Below are 26681 nucleotides of genomic sequence, written 5' to 3'. Positions count from 1 at the left end.
TTGACACATGCATCCTTCCATAACCACTTCTTTGGTTCCTTCGAGCCACTCTAACAGAAAAATGCCACAAATGGGATGTCTGAACAAACAGGAGTTTATTTTCTTGCACTTTTGGAGGCTAGAAGCCTGAGTTCAAAGTGCCAGGTTCTAGGGGCTGGGTGAAAATCCCTAGACCTTGGGCTTCAGCTCTGTCTCCTGCTCCCGGCCCACTGAAGCTAGAGGCTTTCTTCACTCAGGCAGCTGCTGGCTGCTGAGGCTGACAAGCCCAAGGTTGGTAAGTAAAAAGGCATAGTCCTCACATTATCAAACAACACAGCAGACCACTAGTTCAAGCACATTAACATTCCCATGATCAGCAGGGCACAGCAGGCTGCCGAAGGAAGACTCAGCTACGTGCAGGGTTCAAGTGTGCCAAAAGCTGCAGACCATTCCCAAAGCTTCTCCTTGAATACGGGAAGCAGACCACATCCCTAAAGCAACTACTCAGCTGCTCAGAGTAGATTCTACCATGAAGCTGACTGCCAGTCTCATCACGGGAAATAACTACAACCAGCCACCCAGACACTCAAAACCAGGCCCAGCCAAGTTAACACATCACCTTAACTGCCACAGCCACACAATGCAGAGTCCCACTGAAACGTGTGACAGATGTATGCTGCAGCTCAACATGGCCACCTGAGTGAGGTGCTGGTCAACCCTGGCCCCAGCTCACTCCCAGCCTCGTCTCCAACCTTACAACCCAATGTCGTAGCAAAAATGAGCTGATGGCTCATCCCCTAAACAAGCTCTTTCCCAGCTCCCAGCTTTTGCATCCTCCTCCACCTACTACGGAAGTGTAACCTGCTTGGGTACAAGTCAAAAAGTCCACCCAGAGGTACCTTCAAAGAAAAGCCTGGCAATCTACTTCCCCAAAAGCAGCCTTTGAAAACCCCATGACAGAGCACAGTTCTACTCGGACACACCTGGGGTCACCATGAGCCTGAGTCAACTTGATGACAAGTGGCTTTCTTCTCCACCTAGAAACTGTCAGCCCTTTGAGGCTAAGCCCAGGTATTGCCTCTTCTTGGAGATCTTCCCTGGCCATTCTTCTGCCCCCAGGAAGCTGCCAACTCCTCCTCTGTGCTAGCGGAGAACTGGTCTCCCCTTATACCCTCAGTGTCTGCAGAGCTGCCTCCCTAGGACTGAGCGTGGGCTTCAAGCAGGTGCTCAAAAAGGTGGGTGAACAACTGAGTTCATGAATAAATGAAAGGTAAGGGGCTCGTAACCCCACAAGCCCCCCCCCAAGTGAATTCCAGGCACCCCAAAATCATCAGGCATCCCATCTTAGTATGGGTCAGACTGCTACTAGGTCCTTTTGTGCAGCCCAGGGGGGTCCGAGAGGATTCTGGGTTTGCTGGGAGGAAAACAAAACAAAACCATTCTGAAAGCTTTTCAAAGGATGTTGTTGTTGTTATGTGCTGTCGAGTCAGACCGACTCAGAGAACCCTTGGGTTTCCAAGGCAATATCACTATGGAAGTAGATTGCCCAACCTTCCTTCCAAGGAGTAGCTGGTGGGTTTGAACCATTTCAAAGGATAGAAAAGCTATAAAAGGATGAGCTAAGAACTATTAGGAAAGGCTGACAGGTGAGCTAACAGGCTCAAGCCAAGAGAGGGCTGGGAGACAGCTTCACAGCAGTAAAGGAAGCTCATCCATGTTTTGCTGGAACCAGCAGGAAGGTGGGGTGTCTTGGGGATGAGGAACACTGAAACACTTAGGGCAGGGCGCCCCCTGCTGGTGGAATGCAAAGCTGCCTCAGACACCCACTCCTCTCCCTAGAGGACATGGAATCCACTCTCCATGCAAAATGGTTCAAGTCTGAGAAGGGAGAGTGGGAGATGCAGACGCAATGAAACAAGGTCCTTCTTCCAAACATTCCAAAGCGACCCCACTGTTGAGAACACAAAGCAAGGTGTGCAAAATGCCCTCATAAAGTACCCACTGCTCACTGGCCACTCCCTTGTATAGTGCCCACTGTCCTCCTTAAAACAGAATTGATGAGGTGTGCTGGCTGCCCAGGGCCACAGGTCACCCAATCTCCTAAAATCCCCAAAGAGTGGACAGTAAACACTCATTTGGTGGGCTTGGCAGGGTGGGGGGAGGGGCAGTAAGAGGCCACAGAGAAGGGCGGTCAGTGTTGGGATGGTCAGCAGAGTCTGGGATGTTGTAATGATGGAGCCACTGGTCTAGCCGACCGTGTCCTCTGAGCCTCACTGCAGCAGAGGCCTGGTCAACAATACTGCCCTTCACCTTGTCCCACAGGTCACGATGAGCAGTGTGAACTTAAACGCAAAGAAAACGCTATCTTCTCAGCCGTTTTCAAAGAGAACACTGCAATATTTGGAATTTAAATTGGCGGTATCTTACGCTTATGGACCTTAATTTAAAATTTATTCAATTTTATTATTATTATTAAAAAAAAAAAAAAAACTGCCACTGAGTCAAGTGGACTCCTAGCGACCCTCCCCTTTGGTTTCCGAGGTGGTATGTCTACAGAAGTGGATTGCCCAGTCTTCCTTCCGAGGAGTGGCTGGTGATTATAGGTTAAGTTAATTAAGATCCTAAGAGGCTAAATCATTTTGGAAGCAAAGTTATTTGGAAGGTGACACGTCTGGCTCTAGACCTTATCTAGGGCATCAGGTTTTCCTACCTCACCCCGATTTCTCCAACCCAATCCCACAATCCCACATTTCCAGCCTCACGTTGATCCTAACTATAATGTCCTCCTCAGAGATCACCTCCTCCGGGTTGGAATGACCTGGGCCTCCACCACACCCAAGACTCCGCCCTGCTCCTCGCTGGACTGACTAGTCACTGGCCCTTCAGCGCAGACATGCAGCCCAGCATGCTGATCATGGAACTAAGCGGAACACCTTTCCCCAGAGAACTGTCTTACTTCACTGAGGTGTTCTGCGGCACGTCGAAGGACGCCAGGCGGCCTCCCGCAGAACTGTTGGAACTGGCGTTCCCACAGGCAACGTCTGGAGTCACCTGGGGGGAGAAAACAAGCTAGTTATTGGGGCAGTTCAAGATAAGACTGCAAAGCAAATTTCCATTCACGGTGGTTAGACACTTACTGCTGCTAACTGACAAGCTAGAGGTTCAAACTCACTAGCGCCTCAGTGGGAGAAAGGTGAGGCAGTGGGCTTCCATCAAGACGTCAGCCTTGGAAACCTCATGGAGCAGTTCCACTCTGTCCTCTACGGGCACTGTGAGTCGGAACCAACCGACAGCAATAGATTAGGTTTCTGTTATTTATTTTTGGTGGAGGGGGAGATATCCTCCTCATTTCTTTCCACAAAGCAGGAGTGGGAATGGGAAGGTGACAGGGCAAACCTTATGAACTCAAATGAAAACGGAAGTTTTACCACTTGATTTTCTGAAATGGAAAAGGTTTCCTAAGAGCAGTTTGGAAATTCCCGGGGTTGCTCAGACAGATCAACAGGAGACTCCCCGAAAGGAAGCAGAGTTCAAGCTCTGTGCTTTTCATTTAATGAGCTTCCATTGGTCATGCTCAATGTTCTCCACGCTCAACCACATAGTAAGGAGGGACTATGCACTTAAAAGAAGGGAGTGGACTATAGGGACCAGCTTACAAACGGCAGTGTAAGCCTCCCTGACCAGGAGCGCCACCCTTCACAACGTGCACTGCACGAGGTGTTTCTGGTCTGAACAGCCCGTCTCTGTGCTATACAGGGTCTGAAACTGGGGAGCTGGCAGGCTGTCCTTCTCTTCCCCTGTGGATCACACCTTCAGTTTTGTTGGGCTTTTTTTTTTTTTTTTTTTCTTGATAAATATATTTCTATTTCACCTTTTAAAAGCCAAATTGTAACAAATTTCACTTTCAGGAAAGTCATCTTCTTCGAAACAGGTCAAGTGTGCTTAATACAAGAAAGTGAAGTTCCTGTGAACCACCAGCTGCAGGCACGTGCTTACCTAGGTCCCTCTGTCCAAGCCTCTCCAGACTGTGGAGAGACGGTCTCGGCTCCGGGAGGTCTGAGCTGGCCCAAAACAACAGTGAAGAAGCTGACCTTAATGCTGGACCCTCCCAAGCAACAGAACGTTGCAAAGTTATTGCCTCAAAGGGGCCCAGTCTTGGCTGGCTGTCAGGCGCCAGCAGCTCTTTGCTGGCTGGTACGGAGACAGGAAGGCCCGCAGCAGTGGAACAGGTCAAAGCATTGCTGTTACTGGCAACCTCGGTCATTGGCTAGAAACATCACCACAATCAGATTCAAGATGTTTCAAGTGGAAAAAAAAAAATGGACCTAATTCCATGTGCGTTTTGGTTGGTCAGTTTTTAAGTATTGTACTATTGTGTATTGAAAAGGAGGCAAACAGCATACTATGAACACGAGGGCACCATCTAGTGAAGGCTCCTGACCAATTCAGGCATCCATTCTGCATGCCGTGATCATGGTCCTCACCAGTGATGACATGGGTCTTTGATCAAAAGGAGGAAAACCATGGAACAGCACTTTACACTCCTATGGAAACCAGACTTACTGGATCCATTGAGACTGAGGGAACCCCCAAATCTACTGGCTGGAAATAATCTTTAAACCTTGACCCAAAACTCCTGTGACACCATCATTAAACTAAACAACAGTGTAGCTCAGTTAATAAGGAACATTTACCTTGAGCAGTGAGCTCTTAAAAAGAACTTATCTAGATGAGTTCAACAGTTCATCTAAAGCACAGATGAGGACTTTAAGGAGTAGAGAATCTACATTAATGGTGACGAAACAATATGGGTAGAGATTGTGAGAATGGTGACACAGTGTGAGGTATGTAACTGATGTCATTGAACTTGCATGTAGAAATTGTAAATGCATGTATGTTTGGTTGTGTATGTTACCACCAAAAATGTATATTAAAAAAAAGTATTCATCACTGAATTGAGAATAATACACAAGTTCTCAGCACCTTCCCCCACACCCAACACTTAGCACTTATTATGCAGAACGCACTACAGTCAAATGCTGTGAGCACAGTCTCCCAGTGACATTTAAAGATGTGAGCCCAACTTTCATTTCATCTGTATGACCCACAACTATTCCATAGCCTTTAGCCCTACAAGGCTACAAAGAGATTCATGTTTGCCAAGAAGTATCATTACTTAGTGAAGAGGAAGTCCACACACATTCCCATGTTTTCCTCTAGCTCTACCCGTGTGGCCAGAACCTGAGGCAATTTGACAACCTGAGGGTAGCAGGTCTGTAACTGCATAGATTTAAGTGGCTGGCCAGGGAGAAATTTTCTTTAAAGGATACTTCCCTGATACACTGGGAATCCAATCTAGTTCACATCCAGCAAAAAAGGTAATAAAATCAGAACTTCAAAGTGTGTCTTGTTGTTGTTGTTGTTATGTGCCGTCAAGTCGGCCCCAACTCATAGCGACCCCTCCTTGGGTTTTCGAGGCAGTATCACTACGGAAGTAGGATTGCCCAACCTTCCTTCCAAGGAGTGGCTGGTGGGTTTGAACCGCCAGCCTTCTGGTTAGCAGGCAAGTGTCTTAGCCACTATGCTACCAGAGCTCCCAAGCGTGTCTTAGAGGTCTCAAATCAGAGCAAGTCCACAGTTGTTTTCAAGTAAGCTAAAAACACTGCCCTGCAATCTGAATGTGGCTTTCATAAGCTGTGTGGAAATTAGAAGGAAAAAAAAAAAGTGGGTCAACCGAGTAGAATTACCTAGAAAAGAAAGCTCACTGTCATCAAGTTGATTCTGACTCACAATGGCACAATTGGATAGAATGGAACTGCCCCATAGGGTTTCCAAGGCTGTAAGTCTTGATGGAAGCAAACTGCCTCATCTTTCTCCCACACAGCAGCTGGTAGGTTCAAACTGCCAACCTTTTGGTTAGTGGCCAAATGCTTTAACCACTGTGCCACCACAACTCCTTTGAGAAAATAAAAGAAAGTAAGAAATGCTACACACCTCCTTTACAGAAATTACGGAAATACCCAGACACGTTCCTTCACTCCAATACATGACACAAACAGATCTACATGTTTCCTTATTTAAGCCCCACATCCGGTGGCAATCCACAACCACAGGATACCATGGACAAAAAGTGTAAGCTTTGGAGGAGGATTGCACTCCACGTGGGTGGCTTCAAACTCAGGACTGGGTTTGTTCCCCAACTATGCAGACTAGTACATATGCTTTACATCAGTTTTAGAGGTCTGCTGAAAACCTCTCAGAATGAGACTTTATCGCTTGAAAATGTAACAAGCCACACCCAGAATGGACAAGTTTCAACAGAAAGACTTTTCTATTGCCCAAAATAAATAAAAGTTTGAAACTCACTCTCAAATGCATTCTCAAAATATTTTACAAATCAAGGATATCTTGTCTTTTCTAAATCCTACTGAATTGCTGTTGTTGTTATGTGCCATCGAGTCGGACCCGACTCATAGCAACCCATCTTTGGGTTTCCAAAGCAGTATCACTATGGAAGTAGAGTGCCCCATCTTCCTTCTGAGGAGTTGCTGGTGGGTTTGAACCACCAGCCCTCTGGTTAGCAGTCCAGTGCCTTAGACACTATGCCACCAGAGTGAAGTACTACAAGGTATGAAAATAGAACCTAAACTTGTAAAACCAAAAAAAAAAAAAAAATTGAGTGTAATATTCTATGAAGGGGAATCAGGGCAATGCTGGAAGGTCATGTGATAGTCCATTTATATCCTTCTAATTGAGCTGCCTGCCCCCAAATCTATGAATCTATGGTTTCAAACCAAATGCAATTTACTGCCATTGAGTCGATTCCAACTCATAGCAACCCCCATTGGGCTTCCAAGGCTGTAAATCTTTATAGAAACAGACTGCTTCATCTTTCTTCCATGCAGCAGCTGGTGGGTTTGAACCACTGACCTTTTGGTCAGCAGCCAAATGCCTTAAGTACTGTGCCACCAGAGCTCCAATCTATGGCTTAGGGCTCCCTAAAGATTATGTCACAAAAAATGTATGTCAATAATGGTCCAGAAAATAACGTCATTCATTCATTTTCTCTTATTTACTCTCGTTATGCTCACAAAATCATCATAACTGATGTGCTTTATTTGTGTAACCGAGAGTGTGTGTAACCTGTAAGTGTGGACCAGAATAAGGTTGCTCTCGTTGGCTCCAACAGAATCAGACCACAAACTCATGCTGACCCTGTGCACAATGGAACAAAACGGGACCACTGTGATTCACAGGGTTTTGTTGGTCTGTTTTCTTTAACGCCTTACTGTGATTTGGGTGAAAGCTTACACAGCAAATTGGTTTTCCACCCAATAATTCATACACATTTTGTTTCACGACAGTGACCGCAATCCCCACAACGTAACAGTACTCATCCCACGACCTCCTTGTGTTTCGTGTTTCCATTCCTTCTTACTGTCTATCTTCCTGCTATCTTTGTCTCTGGGCATACGCTGCCCTTTTGATCTCGTATGGTTGCTGGTTCTGAGTGCTAACCTCCCTAGTGTTACTGTTCCCCTTAAAGGCCTATCCCTTGGCTGAAAGTTGGACTGAGGTTCACTGTCTCAGGGGTCCCACCAGTCTCCATCTGATCAATAAGGCTGGTCTTTTTTATGAGACCCATTGGGTATTCCCTGGCTGGTTTTCCAAAGTAGATCTCCAGGCCTTCATCCCCAGTCGATCTTTGTCTGGAAGTTCCGCTGAATCCTGTTCAGCATCAAAGCCACACAAGAACCTCCAGTGATAGACAGGCGTTGGCTGGGCATCAGGTGCACTAGCCAGAATGAACCTGGGTCTCCCTTAGGGAAGGTGAGCTACCACTGCCTCGCAGATTAAAGTTGGGGACGTAGTTTCGTTCATTAAGTAACTTACCGGCTTTACGTTTTTATTGCTGGTTTTAGAACCCCTGGAATTATTTTCAGTTTTCTGGTTTCCTATGTAAAAACAGACACAATTAACCATCCTCACCTCCACTTGATCCCATTTCATTTCTACAACTTTCTGCCCTGTTTTTGGCTGCCACGTTGGCAGCGTAGCGGTAGCTGGAGAGTGGGGCAGGTTCACATCAGGCTCCTGGGTGGCAGGTATGGGCTGGAGCTGCCCGGGTGCCGTGGCCTCGGTCCACCCGGAAGCAGGGAGGCTGGGGCGAGCCTGCTCACAGTTGGTCCCTTCGTAGCCTTCACTGCACACGCAGAGGTAGCCATCACCGCTGCTGCTACAGTCACCATGGCGACAAGGATTGCTGGCACAAGGATCTGCGACAAGCTGCAACGAGACCGTAAGTGGGTCAGTTATGGCCTCATAAGAAAAAGTGGAGCACTGGGGGGACAAGGTCTGTGCCTCAGAGCTGCCACGCTAGGCAAACACTGTTCCAGCCGAGCACACATCCTTCTCTTGGGCTGCTGGACATCCCCAAAGCTATCTCGGCACTAACCCTACAGATACCCAGTGTCCGCAATGCAATACACAGTGCAGGGCAGCCTCCCCAAACCCAAACGCTGTTGATGTCAGAAACACATTATTTACAGGAAAAAATCAGTAACACTGGGGCTCGTTAGGAAGATACCTACTTTATATTTTGAGCTGCCGCGAGGATCTAACCTGGAATCTCACGCTCACAGGCTAGACTGCTGGGCAGATTCCCTGGGAGCGCTGCCTGCCTCTTCTACTTTAGAAAGAGACCTGCATACCTCTGCCTACCACTCTCCTACAAGATCAAGGACCCTTTCTAGGGTGACCCAAGGAGTTTTGGTGGCACTGTGGCTAAAGCACTGGGCTGTTAACCAAAAGATCTGCGGTTCGAACCACCATCTGCTCCCTGGGAGAAAGATGAGGCAGGCAGTCTGCTTCTGTGAAGACTGACAGCCTTGGAAACCCTGTGTGGCCATTCCACTCTGTTCTCTAGGGGCGCTGGGAGTCAGAATCAAGTGCATGGCAGTGGGTGTGGTTTGGGGTTATTCAGTCAAAGGCTTCCAAGATGAGCGGCCTGCACGTTGGCAGGTGCTGTGGCGTGGATTCCAACTCACAGTGACCCCATGTGCCAGAGCAGAACTGTCCCTCAGGGTTGTCTAGGCTGTAATCTTCACGGAAACAGCTCACCACGTCTTTCTCTCACAGAGCTGCTGGGTGGGTTAGGACCACCAATCCTTTGGTTAGCAGCCGAGGGCTTAACCATCATGCCACCAGGGTTCCTTAGACAAAAACATGGTGGTGACTTAGATAAGACAGAATTTCATGAAAAGTTTTACTCTGTACCGGAAAGGTGACCACAGAGAAACATAAACTTTTGGCCATGTGTCTTTCCAGTGTGGTCCTGCTCTAAGTAACCAGTTTACCTGAGTCCTTTGCTGCTGACCTCTGAGTCACCATTTGTTACTACTTGGGGACATGCCACGAAACAATGTGCAAAGACCCCCTGCTTCTCTCCAGACACTTCAAGAGTCCAAGGCACGTTCTCAGTGGTGACTCAATGACGATTTGTCCCTGTGATAATGGAATATTGGACGTCGGTCCGTTCTGCCCCTGGCTGCTCAGGGATGGTTGGACATCTAAATCGATGAAGAATTGGCTACAGCAAAACGGGACCCTCCATCTCTCCTGTCGCAATGACTTCACACAGACAATTGCACACGGGTAAAATTCTGCCTGGTCAAATGGCTCCTCATTCTGCTCAAGCAGTCTCATAAAACAATTTGCAACAAACTCCTTACGGAGTATGAAGAGATTTAGGACTGAATTAAATGAAGCTCCAAAAATACACTGTTAATTCTATGCTACAACCTGGCAATGCCTCCAGCATTGCAGATAAGACTAGAACGCATAGTATCTCAAGAGAATATTTAAACCACAAATTATTTAAAATATTTACAATTTCTAGCAACTCAAATTCAAAACTCCTTCCACTGCAGGCAAGACCCTTCCTGATCGGGCTCCTCCCTGCGTTTTGACCTCCCCTCTTCCTATGCTCTTCTCCCCACTCCTCCCCCTAGCCTGCTTTCTGTCCCTCAAGTATGATAAGTTCATTCCTATCCCAGGACCTTTGCATCTAATGGGCATTCACCTTGGAATGCTTTTCCCTAGTGTAGTGCCTAAGGCACTTGACTGCTAACCAGAAGGCTGGTGGTTCAAACCCGCCAGCAACTCCTTGGAAGGAAGGGTGGACAATCTACTTCCATAATGATACTGCCTCAGAAACCCAAGGAGGGGTCGCTGTGAGTAGGGTCCGAATAGACGGCATAACAATAACAAGCTTGTTTTCATACAGTTCACTACGCTAAATGCCCCCTCCTCCGAGCAGACCTCCTTGGTTACAAAATCTAAAATAATCTTGTTTTCTCTCCCACAAAAATGTGAGCCCTATGAATGCAGGGCTTTGTTCACTGCTCTATCCCAAACAAACACAGAAACATCAACAAACATAGAAACATCAAAGTACATAGAAAACATGGCTGTGCTTTTAAGAAGTTGTTGTAAGAAATAAAGAGAAGTTGATTTATGGATTTTTGGAAAGCAGCATGTGATGCGAGAGGGATGTGAATCATTTGTTTAGTCATGATGTTATCTCATTCCTGATTTGACTGGTTGATTGATTTTAGTTTGTTTTTTTTTTTTTAATTGTGATTTGCGTGAAAGTTTGCAGAGCATATTCATCTTCCATTCAATAGTTCACACACATTTTATTTCATGACATTGATTGCAACCCTCATAATGTAACAGCTCTTTTCCCACTTCCTTCCTGTGGTTACCTTTTCCCTGTGTCCTTCTATCCTATGTATTCCTGCCCTCTGAGCTATTTCCCTGTGCAAATGTTGCCCTTGTGGTCTCCCATGTTGATTGTTCTAAGGAGTGTATCTACTGGTGTAGATGTTCACCTTGTAGGCCCGTCTATTGTTTGACTGAAAGCCACAGAAGTCAGTTCAATTCCAAGGCCAACGGGTGAGTGGGGGCCTTAGTCTCGGGGGTTATTCCTGAGTATTCTCAGGAAAGTTTCATGGCCTGGGTGTCACTTGAAAAATTCTTTGACAAGGGGGAGAAATAATTTAATTAGCTAAGATAATGGGGATATTGAAAGCCATGTTTCACAAACAAATTCTTAGCATCAAGGTAGATCTAGTCACATATCAACATAGGAGTTCTGGCGACGTAGTGGTTAAGGCATTTAGCTTCTAACGAAAAGTTTGGAGGTTTGAACCCACCAGCCACTCCATAGAAGAAAGATGATGCAATCTGCTTCTGTAAAGATTTACAGCTTTGGAAATCCTATAGGGGTCCCAGTTACATATTAAAAACAAAAAATAACTAAACTCACTGCCATCATGTCGATTCTGACTCATAGCGACCCCTCCTTGGGTTTCCAAGGTGGTGAATCTTTACAGAAGTAGATTGCCCAGTCTTCCTTCCCGGGAATAGCTAGTGGGTCTGAACAGCCAGGCTTCTGGTTAGCAATCAAATGCCTTAGGCACTACACCACCAGAGCTCCCTAGTCACATATTAGGGATCTTAATATATGCACGTAAACAAGGAAAGATACTAAGTCATAGGGATCAATGCTGCTGCTGCTGCTGCTGCTGCTGCTGCTGGTAGTGGTTAGCGGCCATCAAGCTGGCCATCAACTCCTAGTGACCCACGTCCAACAGACCGAAACACAGCCCAGCCCACTCCATCCCTACAATCGGCTGTGGGCTGGACCACTGTGATCTGGAGGGTCTTCACTGGCTGATTTTCAGGGGTCAATTGCAGGCCTTCCTTCCCACTCTGTCTGAGCTTGGGCATTTTGCTGAGACCTGTCCGGCATCATAGCAACACGCCAGCCTCCACCCACAGACGGTGGTGGCTCTGCATGTGGTACGTGGGCCAGGAATCGAACCTGGGTCTCCCACGTGGCAGGCAAGGATTCTACCACTGAACCACCACTGCCCCAAGGGAGCGATACAAAGCTCCACCGCGCAGCTCAGAGAATGAGTTACTGAGGCACAGACCACCAACTGATGGCCAGAAGGCCCCATGGCGTCTGCTCCCACAGCCCACTGCTGACAATAGCCAGTCCCCAGAGAGGCAGCAGGGTAGGAGACACTCGCACCACCTCCAAAGAGTAATTCAAAGCACGCATATCCATCTTCTTGCACAAGGCACGACTCCTAGTGCTCACCCTAAGATGGCCATGTGGAATTTTCAGAAAGCATTCCATGGAATATCTTACCAGCCCTTCCCAACAAGCCTGAGACAGACAGGGATCTGCCTGAACCCATTTCACTGTTGGAAAACTAACAGGCAGAGTGGGATGGCCCATCTTATCTTCCACAACCACCGCAAGAGGAAGCAAGGATGACGCCCACCTTTCTGACTTCAGCCAAGAGTTCTTTCTAAACACAGCAGCACATCTTTGATGTATCAAATGATCGGAGCTTGAAATAGAAATTACAGTGGAGAGGCAAAAGGTAATTTTATATTTCTGTAAGCCACAAAAAGAAGGTAAGATTCAATGTACGCTGATTAAAGTTACCTTAAATGCTTTTTCAGAAAAAAAAAAAAAAGGATGATAATCATAATATTCAACTAATACTGATTGATTGCTTACTATTTGATAAAAACTGTAGCAGATCTAGGAATAAAATGCTAAGAAAATCAGATCCAGTGCCTGCCCCTGCGGCATTTACATCTGGTCACCTAGTAGTGGTACTAACAACAGTAAATTTGGTACCATCTTTCTCTGGTCCTCAGACACTGATGATGTGGGCCACTGCCTGAAGCCCGTCACCCCAGTGGGCAGTGTCAGCGTTCTGCTAGGGCTGGTGGGCTGGTAGGAAGAGCTGGCTGGGAAAAGGCAACTCCCCAGACAACGCCCAACTCGCCTTACCTGGGTGTCAGTTCCACCTGGTAAGGGAATCAAGAGCGGAATGAACAATATGCTGACAGTAAAGTCCGCAGGAGGTGCTGCTGCCCAGGTCCTCAGACGAGAGGATGCGTGAATGCCGTCCGCAATGAAATAAAGCCTGACTGCAGTGAGAGCCAGAGACACTCAGTAGAGAGAAGAGGGGACAACGCTGAAACTAAACTGTCAACCGTCCAGATTTCCAAAGGAATTCCAGTGAATGACCTGAGTTCACACACACTCAGAGGGACATCAAGCAAGGAATTAAATGCACTGTGGGGTTACCGGATCCTTCTTTTAAAGACCTGTTTCCCAGTACAGCTACTTCCTCGGGTTGTACAGAGTTGTTTGAAGAACAATGGCACCTGCCGCCATGATATTGGTAACACTTCACGCTTGCTTCATAAAAGAAGTAAAAATGAAAGAACTTAACAGCAAATATAAGATAAAACCTGAATACTGACCTTTACGAAAAATCCCAACATCATAAATATTTGTGGTAAGTTTTTCTATGCACAACTTACTGAGTTGTCCTGTTTTTTATTTTTAAGCTTGTATTTATATTTTCTCTCATTGGAGAAAGTACTGTCGCAGAAGTCACCACTTCTGAATCCCATGAAGTCTGAACTATAAGCAGGAAATAACTGAACTGCCGAAATGCATAATGAGGCAAAAATACAAGTAACAGAAGTGACTTTGGGGATGTACAAAATTCAACAGGCAGTGTGTTCTCAGCTACAATTCCTGGCTCCTAACGATAGGTCAGAAATAATTAAGCCTTTGTGAGACCGGCTATAAGAAAGCATGAAAAGAAACCTCATGGGTTAATAGTTTTCTGCTAACATCTCACCAATGGGCTCATTTATTAAATGCTGTCTATGCGTTGCATCACATTCATTCATCTATTTCAGCCAGATTTCTTCACATCATAGGACTAACCAGAAACTTTTCACATTTTATTTTACACTTTTAAAAACGGTTGTTCCAGCGGTTCTGGTGCATGGCGACCCCGGTGTCGGAGTAGAACTGTGCTCCGTAGGCTTCAATGGCTGATTTTTCAAAAGTAGATAGCCAGGCCTTTCTTCCAAGGCACCTCTGGGTGGCCTCAACCCTCCCACCTCAGAGGCCATAGTGAGCACACTAACGCTAGACTTTTAGCTGGTGTCCATTTGTTTATGTTACAACCAACAGCATTACAGGGTGTGGAGCAGGGTTTGATTGGGGGGGGGTGCAAGCTAAGAGTCCTGCCAACCCCAGGACTTGTGATTTGAAGGCAGTGTGACACCCCACACGGGGCCTGTTTTCCTTCCTTACACCGTGTGCTCCCCGTGTTTTGGCAATTGCTATGCTGTCCCCCACCACCCCATCTGTCAGTCTGTCGCACTGTGGTGGCTTGCATGTTGCTCTGAGGCTGGAAGCTAAGCCACTAGTATTTCAAATACGAGCAGCAGCATCCACGATGGACAGGCTTCAGCAGAGCCTCTAGACTAAGACAGACTCGGAAGAAGGGCCTGGTGATCTCAGTTCTGAAGAAAGTGGCCACTGTAAACCTTATGGATAGCAACAGAGCACTGTCATACACGAGGTCACGATGAGTCGGAACCCACTCAACAGTGCCTAATGGCAACAGCTTCCCTTACACGTAGGAACACTTACAAAAAGATGAAAAGAGTAGGAATAAAAATGGCCCATATACAAAGTCAAAGCCTTTAGGGCTTCTTCAACAAGTAGCTTGTGAACACCTGTGTCAACATCACCCACAGGATGGCAGGGTCTTCCCAGGTGATCCTCCCACACTAGGTTAGAGAATCAGTGGACTTTGTTCCTACCCCTCTGTATTTCACAGAAAGCCCAATCTGGCTGGTCAGTAGTTCACATGACATTTATTGAGCACCTCTAATGTGCAGCTAAGGTACCCAGAAGAGGGGTCAGGAAGATGAAAAAAGCCAGGACTAGCCCTCAAAGAAGGAGCCCTGATAGTGCAAAGGTTAAGCACTTGTGTGTTAACCAAAAGGTTGGCAGTTCAAACCCACCAGCAACTCCATGGGAAAAACATGAGGCAGTCCACGTCCATAAACATTTACAGCCTTGGAAACCCTATGGGGCAGTTCTACTCTGTCCTATAGGGTTGCTATGAGTCAGACTGAGTCAACAGCACCCAACAACAACGAAAGACTTCAAAGAGCTTTAAGTCTAATAGACGAGTCAGACACATAACATGGACTGGCCCTACACAGTCTAATTGTCAATTCATACCCACCTTATACATGCTAACCAGTATGATCATTTGTTAGATTGAGATGAAGTCCCTTTTTTAATTAAAATAGCTTAAAATCTGTAATGCTGAGACAATGAGCTTGATCACAGCGGGTATAGAATGAGCAGATTCAGAGCATGTCTGACAGATGGTCTTTTTGGGAATGAAAGCGACAGCTCTCAACGAAGCAAAGGCAGCAACTCCAGATGTTCCCCACCAAGAGCCGACAGGCAGCCTGGGAGTTTCCTCATGGAAAATGGAGCCAATTGAGCAGCCAAAGTGCCAGCATGCAGCCCTGCTCTGCTCCGAGACTCTGTCCTGGACCACACATTCATGGTGGATTGCATGCGGGGACTGGGATAGACCATCGCAAGAGCTCTTCAAGCTCCATGATTTAGGATTCTCTTGTGGACCATTTGGCTCTCATTGACACTGTGTTCAGAAGGTCCAGAGAAGAACAGAGCAGAGGAGGGGTCCTCTCCCTTCGTTATTTATTGCCATACTCTGTGGTCAACATCATCCTGGGGAATGGGAGGAGGGATGTGGAAACCAAACCCAACGAAGCCCAGGAGGATGCTACACCAATCCTACAAACACTGATGGCACACCTTATGTGACCAATACCACATGGCCTCACATGCTTACAGAGGGTGGAGGAGTCAGACAAAGGCACAGATGAGAAATGACTGAGGAATGTGGGAGTGATGTTAAGAGATAAGCGGGATGGACCTGGTTTTCCAATTTGTCGCAGCAGCAGAATCAATGAGGAAAAGCTGTTTAATACAGATTCCCAGGCCCGAGTGGTTAATCAGAAACTGTTGTTATTGGGGGCTGTGGAGTCACAGTGACCCCATGTGACAGAGCAGAAATGCCCCATAACATTTTCTTGTCTGTAATCTTTCTGGTAGCAGATCACCAAGTCTTTTCCCCTGCAGAGCTGCTGGGTGGGTTTCAACTGCCAACCTTTCAGTTAGCAGCTGTGCCACCGGCCTTCTCCAGATGTTTCTGACAGAGACCAACACTGAGACATTTTTAGTGTGGACAGGGTCGAAAAACTACAACCTGTAGCCCAAATCCAGTCTATTTCTGTAAATAAAGTTTTATTGGGATCCAATCACACCCATGTATTTATATTTTGACTAGTTTCATGCTACATTATCGGTTAAGTAGTTGCAGTAGAGATTATCTGGTCCGCATAGCCTATAATATTTGTTATCAGGCCCTCTAGTTGTCCAAGCTTTGATCTAGGCAATAAGAACTTTGGTTTTTGCAAAAAGAAGAAAACAGGTGGGTGGGATCATCTGGGAAGACTTCAAGGAAGGCGACTATTTCTAGCAGCACTGTGTTAAGTCAATAGCAATTGCATGTATTTCTTTTTTTTTTCCTCACATTTAACCCCCTTAATGGGCTATCATGCACCAAGTGCTTAAGTAATAGAAGGACCTGTGTGACACAATTTAAGGCAAAGATGAGACTAGATACTCTTTTAAGCAAAATTTTGTTCAGGAAAGTGGCCGAAGGGAATACTTATATAGGGAGCCCACTATTAAGTCAAAACACAGTGGGGGCTTCTACCTTCATCTTTCCTTTACTCACAGAAAGAGAGAGATCTTCCCCACTCATCTGCCCATTATTAACTGAACTCAATGGAGATAAATGATAGGCAGCCCACAACAGAGGCTACGCTTAGAAACAGGTGGGACCCTGGAGGAGGGTGACTAGGGAAGGATCACATTAACCAAGGAACCTTGAAGTAGCTAGAGTGTCTAAGTCTGCCAACTGGAAGAGGGGATCATGACAAAGGTACTGCAGAAATTAGAATTTACTTAGTTTTCATGGAAATATGATAGTGAACAATTGTCAATCTGACACCCTGTGATTCAGCAGAGAAAACTTAAGGTTCTATTCTCATTTGTGAGTGACCTAAGAAGAGGTCAGGAAGTTTCCAGGGGTTCACTTTCCTCAACTGTACAAGGAAGAGATGGGACTTTGTTGTTGTTGTTGTTGTGCACCATCAAGTTGGATCCGACTCATAGTGACCCCTCCTCGCGTTTCCCAGGCAGTATCCCCACGGAAGTAGATTGTCCAACCTTCCTTCCAAGAAGTGGCTGGTGGGTTTGAACCTCCAGCCTTCTGGTTAGCAGTCAAGTGCCTTAGAGGCACTACACTACCAGAGCAGTTCTAAAGTCCTTTCCATTCTTAATATGGTCTTTCTCTGTCCAAAATGGGAATTGCTCTGGTAGGAAATGTCACCTTCATGCTGGGGTGCAAATGAACAATGCTGGGGTCCAACTATCACAGCATTTTGTCACAGAAGAGGAATTTTTTCCACTCTGTTCAATAAAGATCTCAGCTGTAGCCAACACCAACTGCTTACCCACTAGGAGTAAAGATGTGGGAAAAAATATCATAGCTGTGGTGTCTATGCCAGTACTAGACTCAGCCAAAAAAATGTAACCCATGAATATTTTCCATTGAAATAACCCAAATGTTCCTTCACGTTCCTGGGTAAAGAACTACACACAGGTCTTAATTTCACCCACATTGCTGGGTCGTGATAGTTTCTTATTTCTGTATTATAGACTCTGGATCTACTAGAAACATTACACTAAGACTACTTGAGAGAGTCCATTGTTCCCCTCAATTCAGAGTCAACATTCTTGTCGCCAGCCTGTCCTGATTTGGGCACATAGGTTGAGTCACATTTATAAGGAGTCTAAAAACGGGATAACAAGAAGAATCTAAACTTAGGACTATGAAATAAGCCCGTGAAAAATAAACCACTCCAGGTCGAATTGTTCTCTTCCTTTTTCATGCTATCTCTTTGAAACATGCTGCATTGGGAAACTGTCTGGAAATCACAGTGCTTTTGCTTCAGTCTGGCCAACACACACAGTCAGTAGCATACTGATGAATCTATAAGCTGCTCAGTTGCAGATTTAGCAAGAATCTCTGAACCGTTCATCATATCCTGGCACACATTTTGGTCCTTGGTTTCCATATTTAACTGAATCCTAAAAGATAGCATCCAACTGCATTTACTGCCATAGGCACACAAGCCTCAAATGAAATGCTTGTGGTTTTTTTTCCCCCTTTCTTTCTTTTCTTCTAGTCTTTTAAGGCCCAGTTCTACCCTGGTAAGTCAGAGACTCACAGAACAGTTCCAGTGCACACATTCTTGTTTTGCTTTTCATAGGAGACACTTGTAAATGCCAGTAAGCTCTTTCTACAAAAAAAAAAAAAAAAAAAAAACACGAATAAGGAATGAGATCAACTCTTTCCTCCCTGCCTAGGCAGGACCAGAAGCCTGCAGGCAACCCGGGAATTAAACATCCTATGAAAAGTAGCTGATCATGTCAACTGGTGCAGAAAAAGCAAGTTGTTAAATTCACCTCCCATTTAGGGCAAGCACTTTGGAAAACCAGGAATAGAAAGAAATGTCTTTAATCTCGTACAGAGTATCTACAAAAAACCTTCAGCACACAGGATGCTTACTGATGAAATGCTGAAAAGCCGCTCTCTGAAACTGAGAACAAAGCAAGGATGTCTGCTATTACCATCTCTACTGGACAGTATAAGGCGCTCTGGTGGTGCAGTGGTGAATGTTTTTGGCTGCTAACCCAAAGGTTGGTAGTTCAAACCCACCAGCTGCTCCATGGGAGGACGATGAGGCAATCTTCTTCCATAAAGATTTACAGCCTTAGCGAGTAGCGACTGGGATCTTAAAAGCTTGCAAGCAGCCTTCTAGATGCAACAATGGGTCTCTCCTCGTCCAGAGCAAAGAATAATGAAGAAAACCAAAGATTCATGGAAACAATTAGTCCTCAGACCAGTACACCATGCAATCCTCAGCCTACACGACTATGAGAGCAGAAGAACTAGATGGTGCCTGGCTACCACTGTCAATAACTCAGAGGGGGATCTATGGAGGAGGTCCTGGGTAGAGAGGGAGAACAATGTGGAACAAAACTCAAAATCATTTGGAAAAAAAAAGGGGGGGGGCGGGGACCAGGTTTGTTGGTCTGATAGAGCCTGGTAGAACTACTGAGACTATGGCCCCTAGCTGCCCTTCAGGTCTGGAATTGAACCCATACCTGTGGCTTCCAGCCAAACAAAAGACAGGTGTATGAGTTGAACATGTACCTGAAGTAGATACACTCCTTGGAGAGAATAATCATGGGAGAAAGAGGGGCTGTTTGTGCTGTTTGGGAGACAGCTCAGGGGGCAGGAGTGCACGGAGGGATGGACCCAAAGAAGAGGTAATTATGGGGAGGAAGTGTGAGGGGAGCTGTTGCATTGGGGTAAATTGTAGTCAGTGTCATGAGACAACGTGTAGGTGACTTCTGTATGGAAAGTGAATTTGCTCTGTAAACTTTCACCCAAATCACAATTTAAAAAAAAGAGAGAGAGAGAGAGACAGCCTTGGAAACCCAATGGGGTCACTATGAGTCAGAACAGACTCGATGAGCATAGGTTACTGGACACTGTGTGAAGGGTATAACCAGGGCAACAAAGCAAAAATGGAAAAAAGTGTAAGAATCAAACAGGAAAGAAAGTGGTGATTAAGAGATTATATGATTATGCTTACAGATAAATTATTAGATTATGTAACTTCACCAAGTTTGCTAGATACAGGGTCAAAAACAAGAATTGCATTTGTATATGTTGTTGCTGTTGTTAAGTGCTGTCGAGTCGGACCTGACTCACAGGGACCCCTCCTTGGGTTTCCGAGGCGGTATCACTACGGAAGTAGATTGCCCAAACTTCCTTCCGCAGAGTGGCTGGTGGGTTTGAACTGCTGGCCTTCTAGTTAGCAGTCAAGTGCCTTAGGTACTATGCTATTTGCATATATCAGCAAAAAAAATAGAACTTCAAGAAGGAAAGTGCTTATAGTATATTTTAAAAAATAGCAAATACCAGACCCAAATACCAAACTCATTGCTGTTAAGTCGATTCCAACTCACAGTGACCCTGCAGGACAGAGTAGAACTATTTCCAAGGGTGTCAAACTTTATGGAAGTAGACAGTCTCATCTTTCTTCCACAGGGAGGATGGTAGGCTCCAACTGCCAACCTTTCAGTTAGGAGCTGAGTGCCTTAACCACTGTGCCACCAGGGCTTTGTTATCAAATATCTAGGAATATACTAAATGAAAGGATACATAACCCCACCGAAAGAAATATAAAACAGTATTGAAAGAAATTACAGAAGGCATATATAAATGAAAGGGTTTTGTAGTCATGGGATAGAAAACTTCATATTGCAAGGATTCTAATTTCCCCCACAGTGATCTAGAGAGTTGACAGTTATTTTGTTCTTGCTAAAAATGGGACAAAATAGTCCAGGCACTCTCAAATAAGAAGAGCAATGTGGGAGGGCTCACTCTACGAGACAGAATTTTAAAGCTAGAGTAATTACAACAGTGAGATGTTGGCACAACGATGGATGAATAGACCAACAGAGTGGAAAAGAGAGCCAAGAAATAGCAACAAAGCATATGTGAAACCTTCATTTCTGACAAAGAGGTCATTGTATAGAGCAGTGCAATAAATATTCTCTTTTCAATAAACGGATACACGTATCGGGAAAGTGAAGCTTGACCCCTACCTCACGCTATACACAAAAATAAATCCCAGGTGGCTTTCTGATCTAGATATGAAAGGCCAAAGGGAAAAGCATGTTACTAGACGATAACAGAAGAGAAGATCCTCATGACTTGAGCCATGATGGTGTAGCAAACAGTTAAGCATTCTGCTGCTATACAAAAGTTGGCAGTTTGAACCCACCAGCCACCTCACAAGAGAATGATGTGGCAGTCTGCTTCTGTAAAGAGTTCGGCCTTGGAAATGCTACAGGGTCATTCTCAGTCAGAACTGACTCAGCAGCAGTGACTTTGGTTTTGTGGTTTAGGATATACAATTATAAACAGGACACAAAGAACACTAGTTATAATGGAAAATGTTTCTGAATAGGACTACACCAAAATTATTATTTTCATTAAAACAAGTGAGAGAGTAAAAAGAGAAGTCACAGAATGGATGAAGCTATCTGACATACATGTCATCCTCAAAGGGCTCATCTCCAAAATAAAGAATTCTTATACATTATTAATGCAAAAGGAAAAATCCAAGGGAAAGGGAACTTGAAAAGACATATCACCAAAAATTATACTCAAACGGCCAAAATATATGAGAAGTTAGAGGATGTCATCAGTAATCAGAGAACTACAAAGTCAAATCACAGTGGGAGACCACTAATGCACAATTACCAGAATGGCTAACGCTGGAAAACTGACAGTACAGTCAGCAAGTACATAACACAATGAAAAATGTAAAGTAGGTACGGAGTGTGAACTGGTACAACCACTCAGGAAGATAGTTTTGCATTATCTACTAAGATTGTATGAATGTTTACCATGTGACTTCTAGATATATGCTGAAAGTACATGCAAGCAAACAGGCACCAAGAGCTATAAACAAGAATGAACACGGCATCATCATTTCTAACAGCCAAAAACTAGACACAACCCAATATCCACCAAGAGCAGAATGGATAAGTAAATTGTAGTATATTCACACTGAAGAAGAGAGCCTTGAAGAACAACAAATAAATGCCCCCAAACACAATGTTGCTTCCATTTGTGTAAAGGTCACAAATGGCAAAAACCAAACCATGGCTGCAATACGTGATGTCCTTAAGTGACTGTAAATACAGCTCTGGTACTCAGGAAAAAGGTACCAGTTTGTGATTTCAATTTGGAAATCAGCAGAGTATATGGAGGAGAGGTCGGCACTTCGATGCCACAAAAAAAATCAGAGATCACTGAGGGTGAGGCATCAGAGAAGGCACAGAGGGTGAGGAAAGACAAGAAAATATCATGGAAGAGAAAAAAGGGGGATAAAGGACAGGAATTTAAATGTTGTGAGGGTCCATACACACAAGCTACCCTAATATGCAATAACTCATTTACTTGTAACAACCCTTTGGACGAGATGTCATCTTCATTTCATCTGTAGGCAACTAAGGCTCCGAAAGTTTAAGTAGCGGTTGAAGGTCACAACTAGGAGGTGTCAGAGCTGAGATCTGAATCCTGGTCTCAATGATGTCAAATTGTATCCTTTTCCTATATCCCATATTACCCTTTATTCTGTCTCATTGGGTCAAGGAGCGGTCTTTGGAAGGGCAGTGTGTCTAACTGTCATAGGCTATCAGAGGACAAGTAGTAGAGCTGGCATTGGACAAGAGCAGTTTGGGTAGCATGGAAGAGTCAGATCCATCATCCAGTGGATGGAAAAGAGGAAGAGAGGGTCCTTGGTGCTCAGTGGGACGGGAGGAACCTGGCTGCCGTCCACTGTACACTCCAGGTAAACAGACCCAAATGTGAGCAACTCATGAGACGTCAGAAGACAACAGTGAGCAGGCTCAGTTCAGCAGCCCCAAGGACCCTGGTTTATGGTTTTGTTGAAGGGGTCCATTTTGCACCCTTGGGCATGAGATACTTGAAGACGTGACCGGGGGAATGACATTCAAAGGAACGTGTTCAAGTCAGACTTACTCTTTACAGAAGAAACTTTCAGTTCTGTAGTCCCAAAACCTTTTTAATTTTTTATTATTTTACAGCGCAAACACATTGCCGTCAAGTCAGATCCAACTCATAGCAACCCCTCCTTGGGTTTTGGAGGTGGTATCACTACGGAAGTAGATTGCCTGTCCAACCTTCCTTCCGTGGAGTGGCAGGTGGGCTTGAACCACCAACCTCTGGTTAGTAGTCAAATGCCTTAGACACTACACCAAAAGGTAACCAAAAAAAAAGAAAACAAAAACAAAAAAACCCACTACCATCAAGAGTTCCAACTCATAGCAAACCCCCTTGGATTTCTAAGGTAGTAAATTTTTACTGAAATAGGCTGCCTCATCTTCCTTCCATAGAGCAGCTGGTGGGTTTGAACCACCAACCTGGTTAGCAGTCAAATGCCTTGGGCTCTGCATCAATATCTGACAAAAGATACGTATATGGGGTAGCAGGGAGTTGTAAAGCCAGACATATAGTAAAAAAAACAAACCCATGGGCATCGGGCTGATTCTGACTCCTGGAGACCCTGTGTGTGACAGCAGACAACTGCGCCATAGTTTTCTTGGCTGTAATCTTTCACTGAAATGAACACCAGGCCTTTCTTCCACAGAGCTACTGACTGGATTCAAGCCACCAACCTTTTGGTTAGTTTTTAGTTAGGAGCTGAGAGTACATCTCAATATAAAGAAAACAAAAATTCTCACAACTGGACCTATAAGCAGCATCATGATAAATGGAGAAAAGATTGAAATTGTCAAAGACTTCACATTGCTTGGTTCTACAATCGACACCAATGGAAGCAGCAGTCAGGACATCAGACGACATATAGCACTGGGCAAGTTGGCTGCAAAGGACCTCTTTCAAGAGCTGAGGAGCAAGGATGTCTCCTTGAGGACTAAGGTGTGCCTGACACAATCCATGGTATCTTCAGTCGCCTCATATGCATGTGAGAGCTGGATAATGACTAAAGAAGACCAAAGAAGAATTGATGCTTTTGAGCTGTGCTGTTGGCGAAGAATGCTGAAAGTACCATGGACTGCTCAAAGAACAGGTCTGTCCTGGAGGCAGTGCAGCTGGAATGCTCCTTGGAGGCGAGAATGGCCAGACTTCGTGTCGCCTACTTTGGTCATGTTGTCAGAAGGGACCATTCCCTGGAGAAGGATGTCATGCTTGGTAAGGGGAAGGGTTGACAAAACAGGGGAAGGCCCTCAACGAGATGGACTGACACGGTGGCAACAGCGATGGGCTCAAGTACAGCAAGAATCATGGAGCTGGCTCAGGACCGCGCAATGTTTCGTTCTGCTGTGTGTAGGGTCGCTATGAGTCGGAGACAACTCGACGGCACCTAGCAACAACAACAAGCTGAGAGTAAACCCTCTGTGCCACCAGGGACTTCGGGCATAGTAGGCACTCAAGTACTGATTGTCTGAAACGAAGAAGAGACCACACAGCTTTCTTTTAGACCATCCTTCACCAGCAGTATTTCTCACCAGGCAGGGTGTTCTTCTAACCTGCTGGTCCTGAAGCCCAGGCCGGACCCGTAAGAAAAGGTGGGAGAGAAATCGGTACAGTGCTGGCTAAGGAGCAGAAAAACCAGGGTCACCCAGGGCCACCAGGGTCACCTGGGAAAAGTTTATTCCTTTAACGCCAAAGAGTAAAGTATGTGTGTGTACCTGGCTGGCCTCCTGACTACTTTGATGCGTATTTTTCACATACAAAAAAACCTAAACCCACTGCTGTTGAATTCATTCAGATTCATCACAACCCTACAGGACAGAATAGAGCTGCCCTCCAGGGTTTCCAAGGCTTCCTTAGGGAAGCAGACTGCCCTATCTTTTTCCTGCAGAACAACTGGCAGGTCAGAACCGCCAACGTTTCGGTTAACAGCCAATGCTTTAACCCCGCACCACAAGAGCTCCTTGTTGCCTCTCTGCAGGCACGAAAAATTCCCCCTGCTCTGTTTTAAGATTTTCTAGCCTTAAGTGGAAGCAGCTCCTCTAATTTCCATACCTATCTGATGCCAGAGAGAAGGACAAAAATCAGGGGCTTGGTGGTAGGTCCCAAGTCATCTTGTTGCCACCCCCATTTACCTGGAGATAAGCCTTCTATCACCAGCAAGCTTTGTATTAGCAGCTTCATAAAAAAAAAAAAAAAACTCTTAAAAGTAAAAAAATTAAAATTCAAGCCAGCCAAAAGAACAAGCTCTGGGTATCTAGTAGCAATTGCTTTTTTTTTTTTTTTTTTTTCCCCTCTCTCTCTTTTCTTTCTTTTAGTAGCAATTGCTTTTAAATCACCAAGAGTCAAAGCCCCAAGATGCACGTGTGCTTGGCTTAGTCATTTTATCACAGGGTTGGACAGAAGCTCTGTGACGGTCAGGCTACATCTACTAAGATGCCCCTCTGTTGTTTTGTCTTCTCATGCAAAAGCTGATGACCTAAAGAGGGCAGTTAAAGTTAGGAAAGGCAGAAGAAACAACAGGAAAAAAGTTCAAGAAATAGAAAGTCAGGGCTCAGAGTGGACAAGGACACCCATTAAAGTCCCGCCACTTAGAAGCAGTCATGCAGTGTGAAAACAGCAACAGACGGTCAGCAACAGAGACAGTGGTCTCTGTGGCCTGGGAGTCAGGGCAGGGAATGAAAGGTGCAGCAGACAGAAAGCTGCCAGCACAGTCCTTTCACAGTCCCGTGGACACAGAGCAGCTCTACTGGGGAGCAGAAGAGAGAACACTCCAGCTACACTTCAGGGCCCAACCGGCTGCCAGGTAGTCCACTCCAACTCACGGCATGTTGGTGTGTCAGAGCAGAACTGGGCTCCATAAGGCTTCCAATGGCTGGTTTTTGGAAGTAATTACCAGGCCTCTCTTGTGAGGTGCCTCAAAGTGGAGTCGAACCTCCAAACCTTTGGTTAGCAGCGAAGTGCTGTAACCATTTGCACTGTCCAGGGATTCTGTGATTCGGGGCAGTGTTTTAAAACTGAGGGTTACGTCCACCATGACAAGCTAAATGTGAAATTGGTAGGGAACTGGCACCTGCATAATTCCATATACGAAAGCAGTATGGCACGGCAACTGGGACTGTGAAGACAGTCTACGAGATCGATGATGAGTGAAAACAAAGGTGAGGTGCAGAAGGTCAGGTTTGGTATAAGTCTTCTGTGTACATTTTCTACCTACACTGTAAACATACAACAGAAAGATTACATACTAATTCTATCCTAGAGGAAGTACTGCCAGAATTCTCCTTAGAAGAATGGCGAGACTTCGTCTCCCATACTTTGGTCATGTTGTCAGAAGGGACTAGCCCCTGGAGGATATCATGCTGGGTAGAGGAGGGTCAGTGAGAAAGGGGAAGGCCTTCAACGAGATGGACCAACACAGTGGCTGCAGCGAGGGGCTCAAGCACAGCAAGGCTTGTGAGGCTGGGGCAGGACCGGGCCGTGTTTCATTCTATCGTACGTAGGGTCACTGAGTCAGAACCAACTTGACAGCACCTAACAACAACAACAACACACCACTTCAGAACAGCAACTGAGGTCAAGAAAAAGTAAGGAGCAGGGGTGGGGAAGGCTTTAACTCTATCTGGACTATTTTACTAAAAAAATTAAAACTGAGATAAATATGGAAGAATGATGTTTGGTTTCAGTGGTAGACGCTCATGATATTATTCCCTGTGCTTTCCTGTGTGTTTGAAATATTTCATAATGAAAATCTTAATTAAAAATATTATCATCCTCAGTCAACAAGCACATATCGAGCAACTTGTGTGTGCTGGCATTGCTTAAGGCCCGACCGACATGGGCCACATGTGTCAAATCCAGCCTGCCACCTGCGAGGGAAAAAGGATTTTTACATTTTTAGAGAGTTGGAAACAATCAAAATAATATTTTGTATCATGTGAAAATTATTTAAGTTTCCAATTTTAGAATCCATCAATAAAGTTTCATTGGAACCCAGTCATATTCATTTGTTTACATGTCAGAGCA

At 45.3% G+C, this 26681-nt stretch overlaps 1 protein-coding gene across 1 annotated transcript in view; it reads right to left on the bottom strand.

Moving 5' to 3' along the window:
* Positions 1-26681, bottom strand: part of DNER (delta/notch like EGF repeat containing) — a 435394-nt gene that overhangs the window by 258133 nt on the left and 150580 nt on the right. Inside the window, exons 2-3 of the mRNA XM_007942160.2 lie at positions 7969-8265; positions 2936-3030 (exon numbers count right to left, since the gene is read on the bottom strand). Of these exons, the coding sequence (XP_007940351.2) occupies positions 2936-3030; positions 7969-8265 (392 nt within the window). The remainder of the gene's footprint in view (positions 1-2935; positions 3031-7968; positions 8266-26681) is intronic.

Source organism: Orycteropus afer, unplaced genomic scaffold (assembly GCF_000298275.1).
Source record: "Orycteropus afer afer isolate SDZICR_OR568_19922 unplaced genomic scaffold, OryAfe1.0 scaffold00006, whole genome shotgun sequence".
NCBI lineage: Eukaryota > Metazoa > Chordata > Mammalia > Tubulidentata > Orycteropodidae > Orycteropus > Orycteropus afer.
Note: the sequence above shows the minus strand (reverse complement) of the source record. Positions and strands in the feature narration are given on the sequence as shown.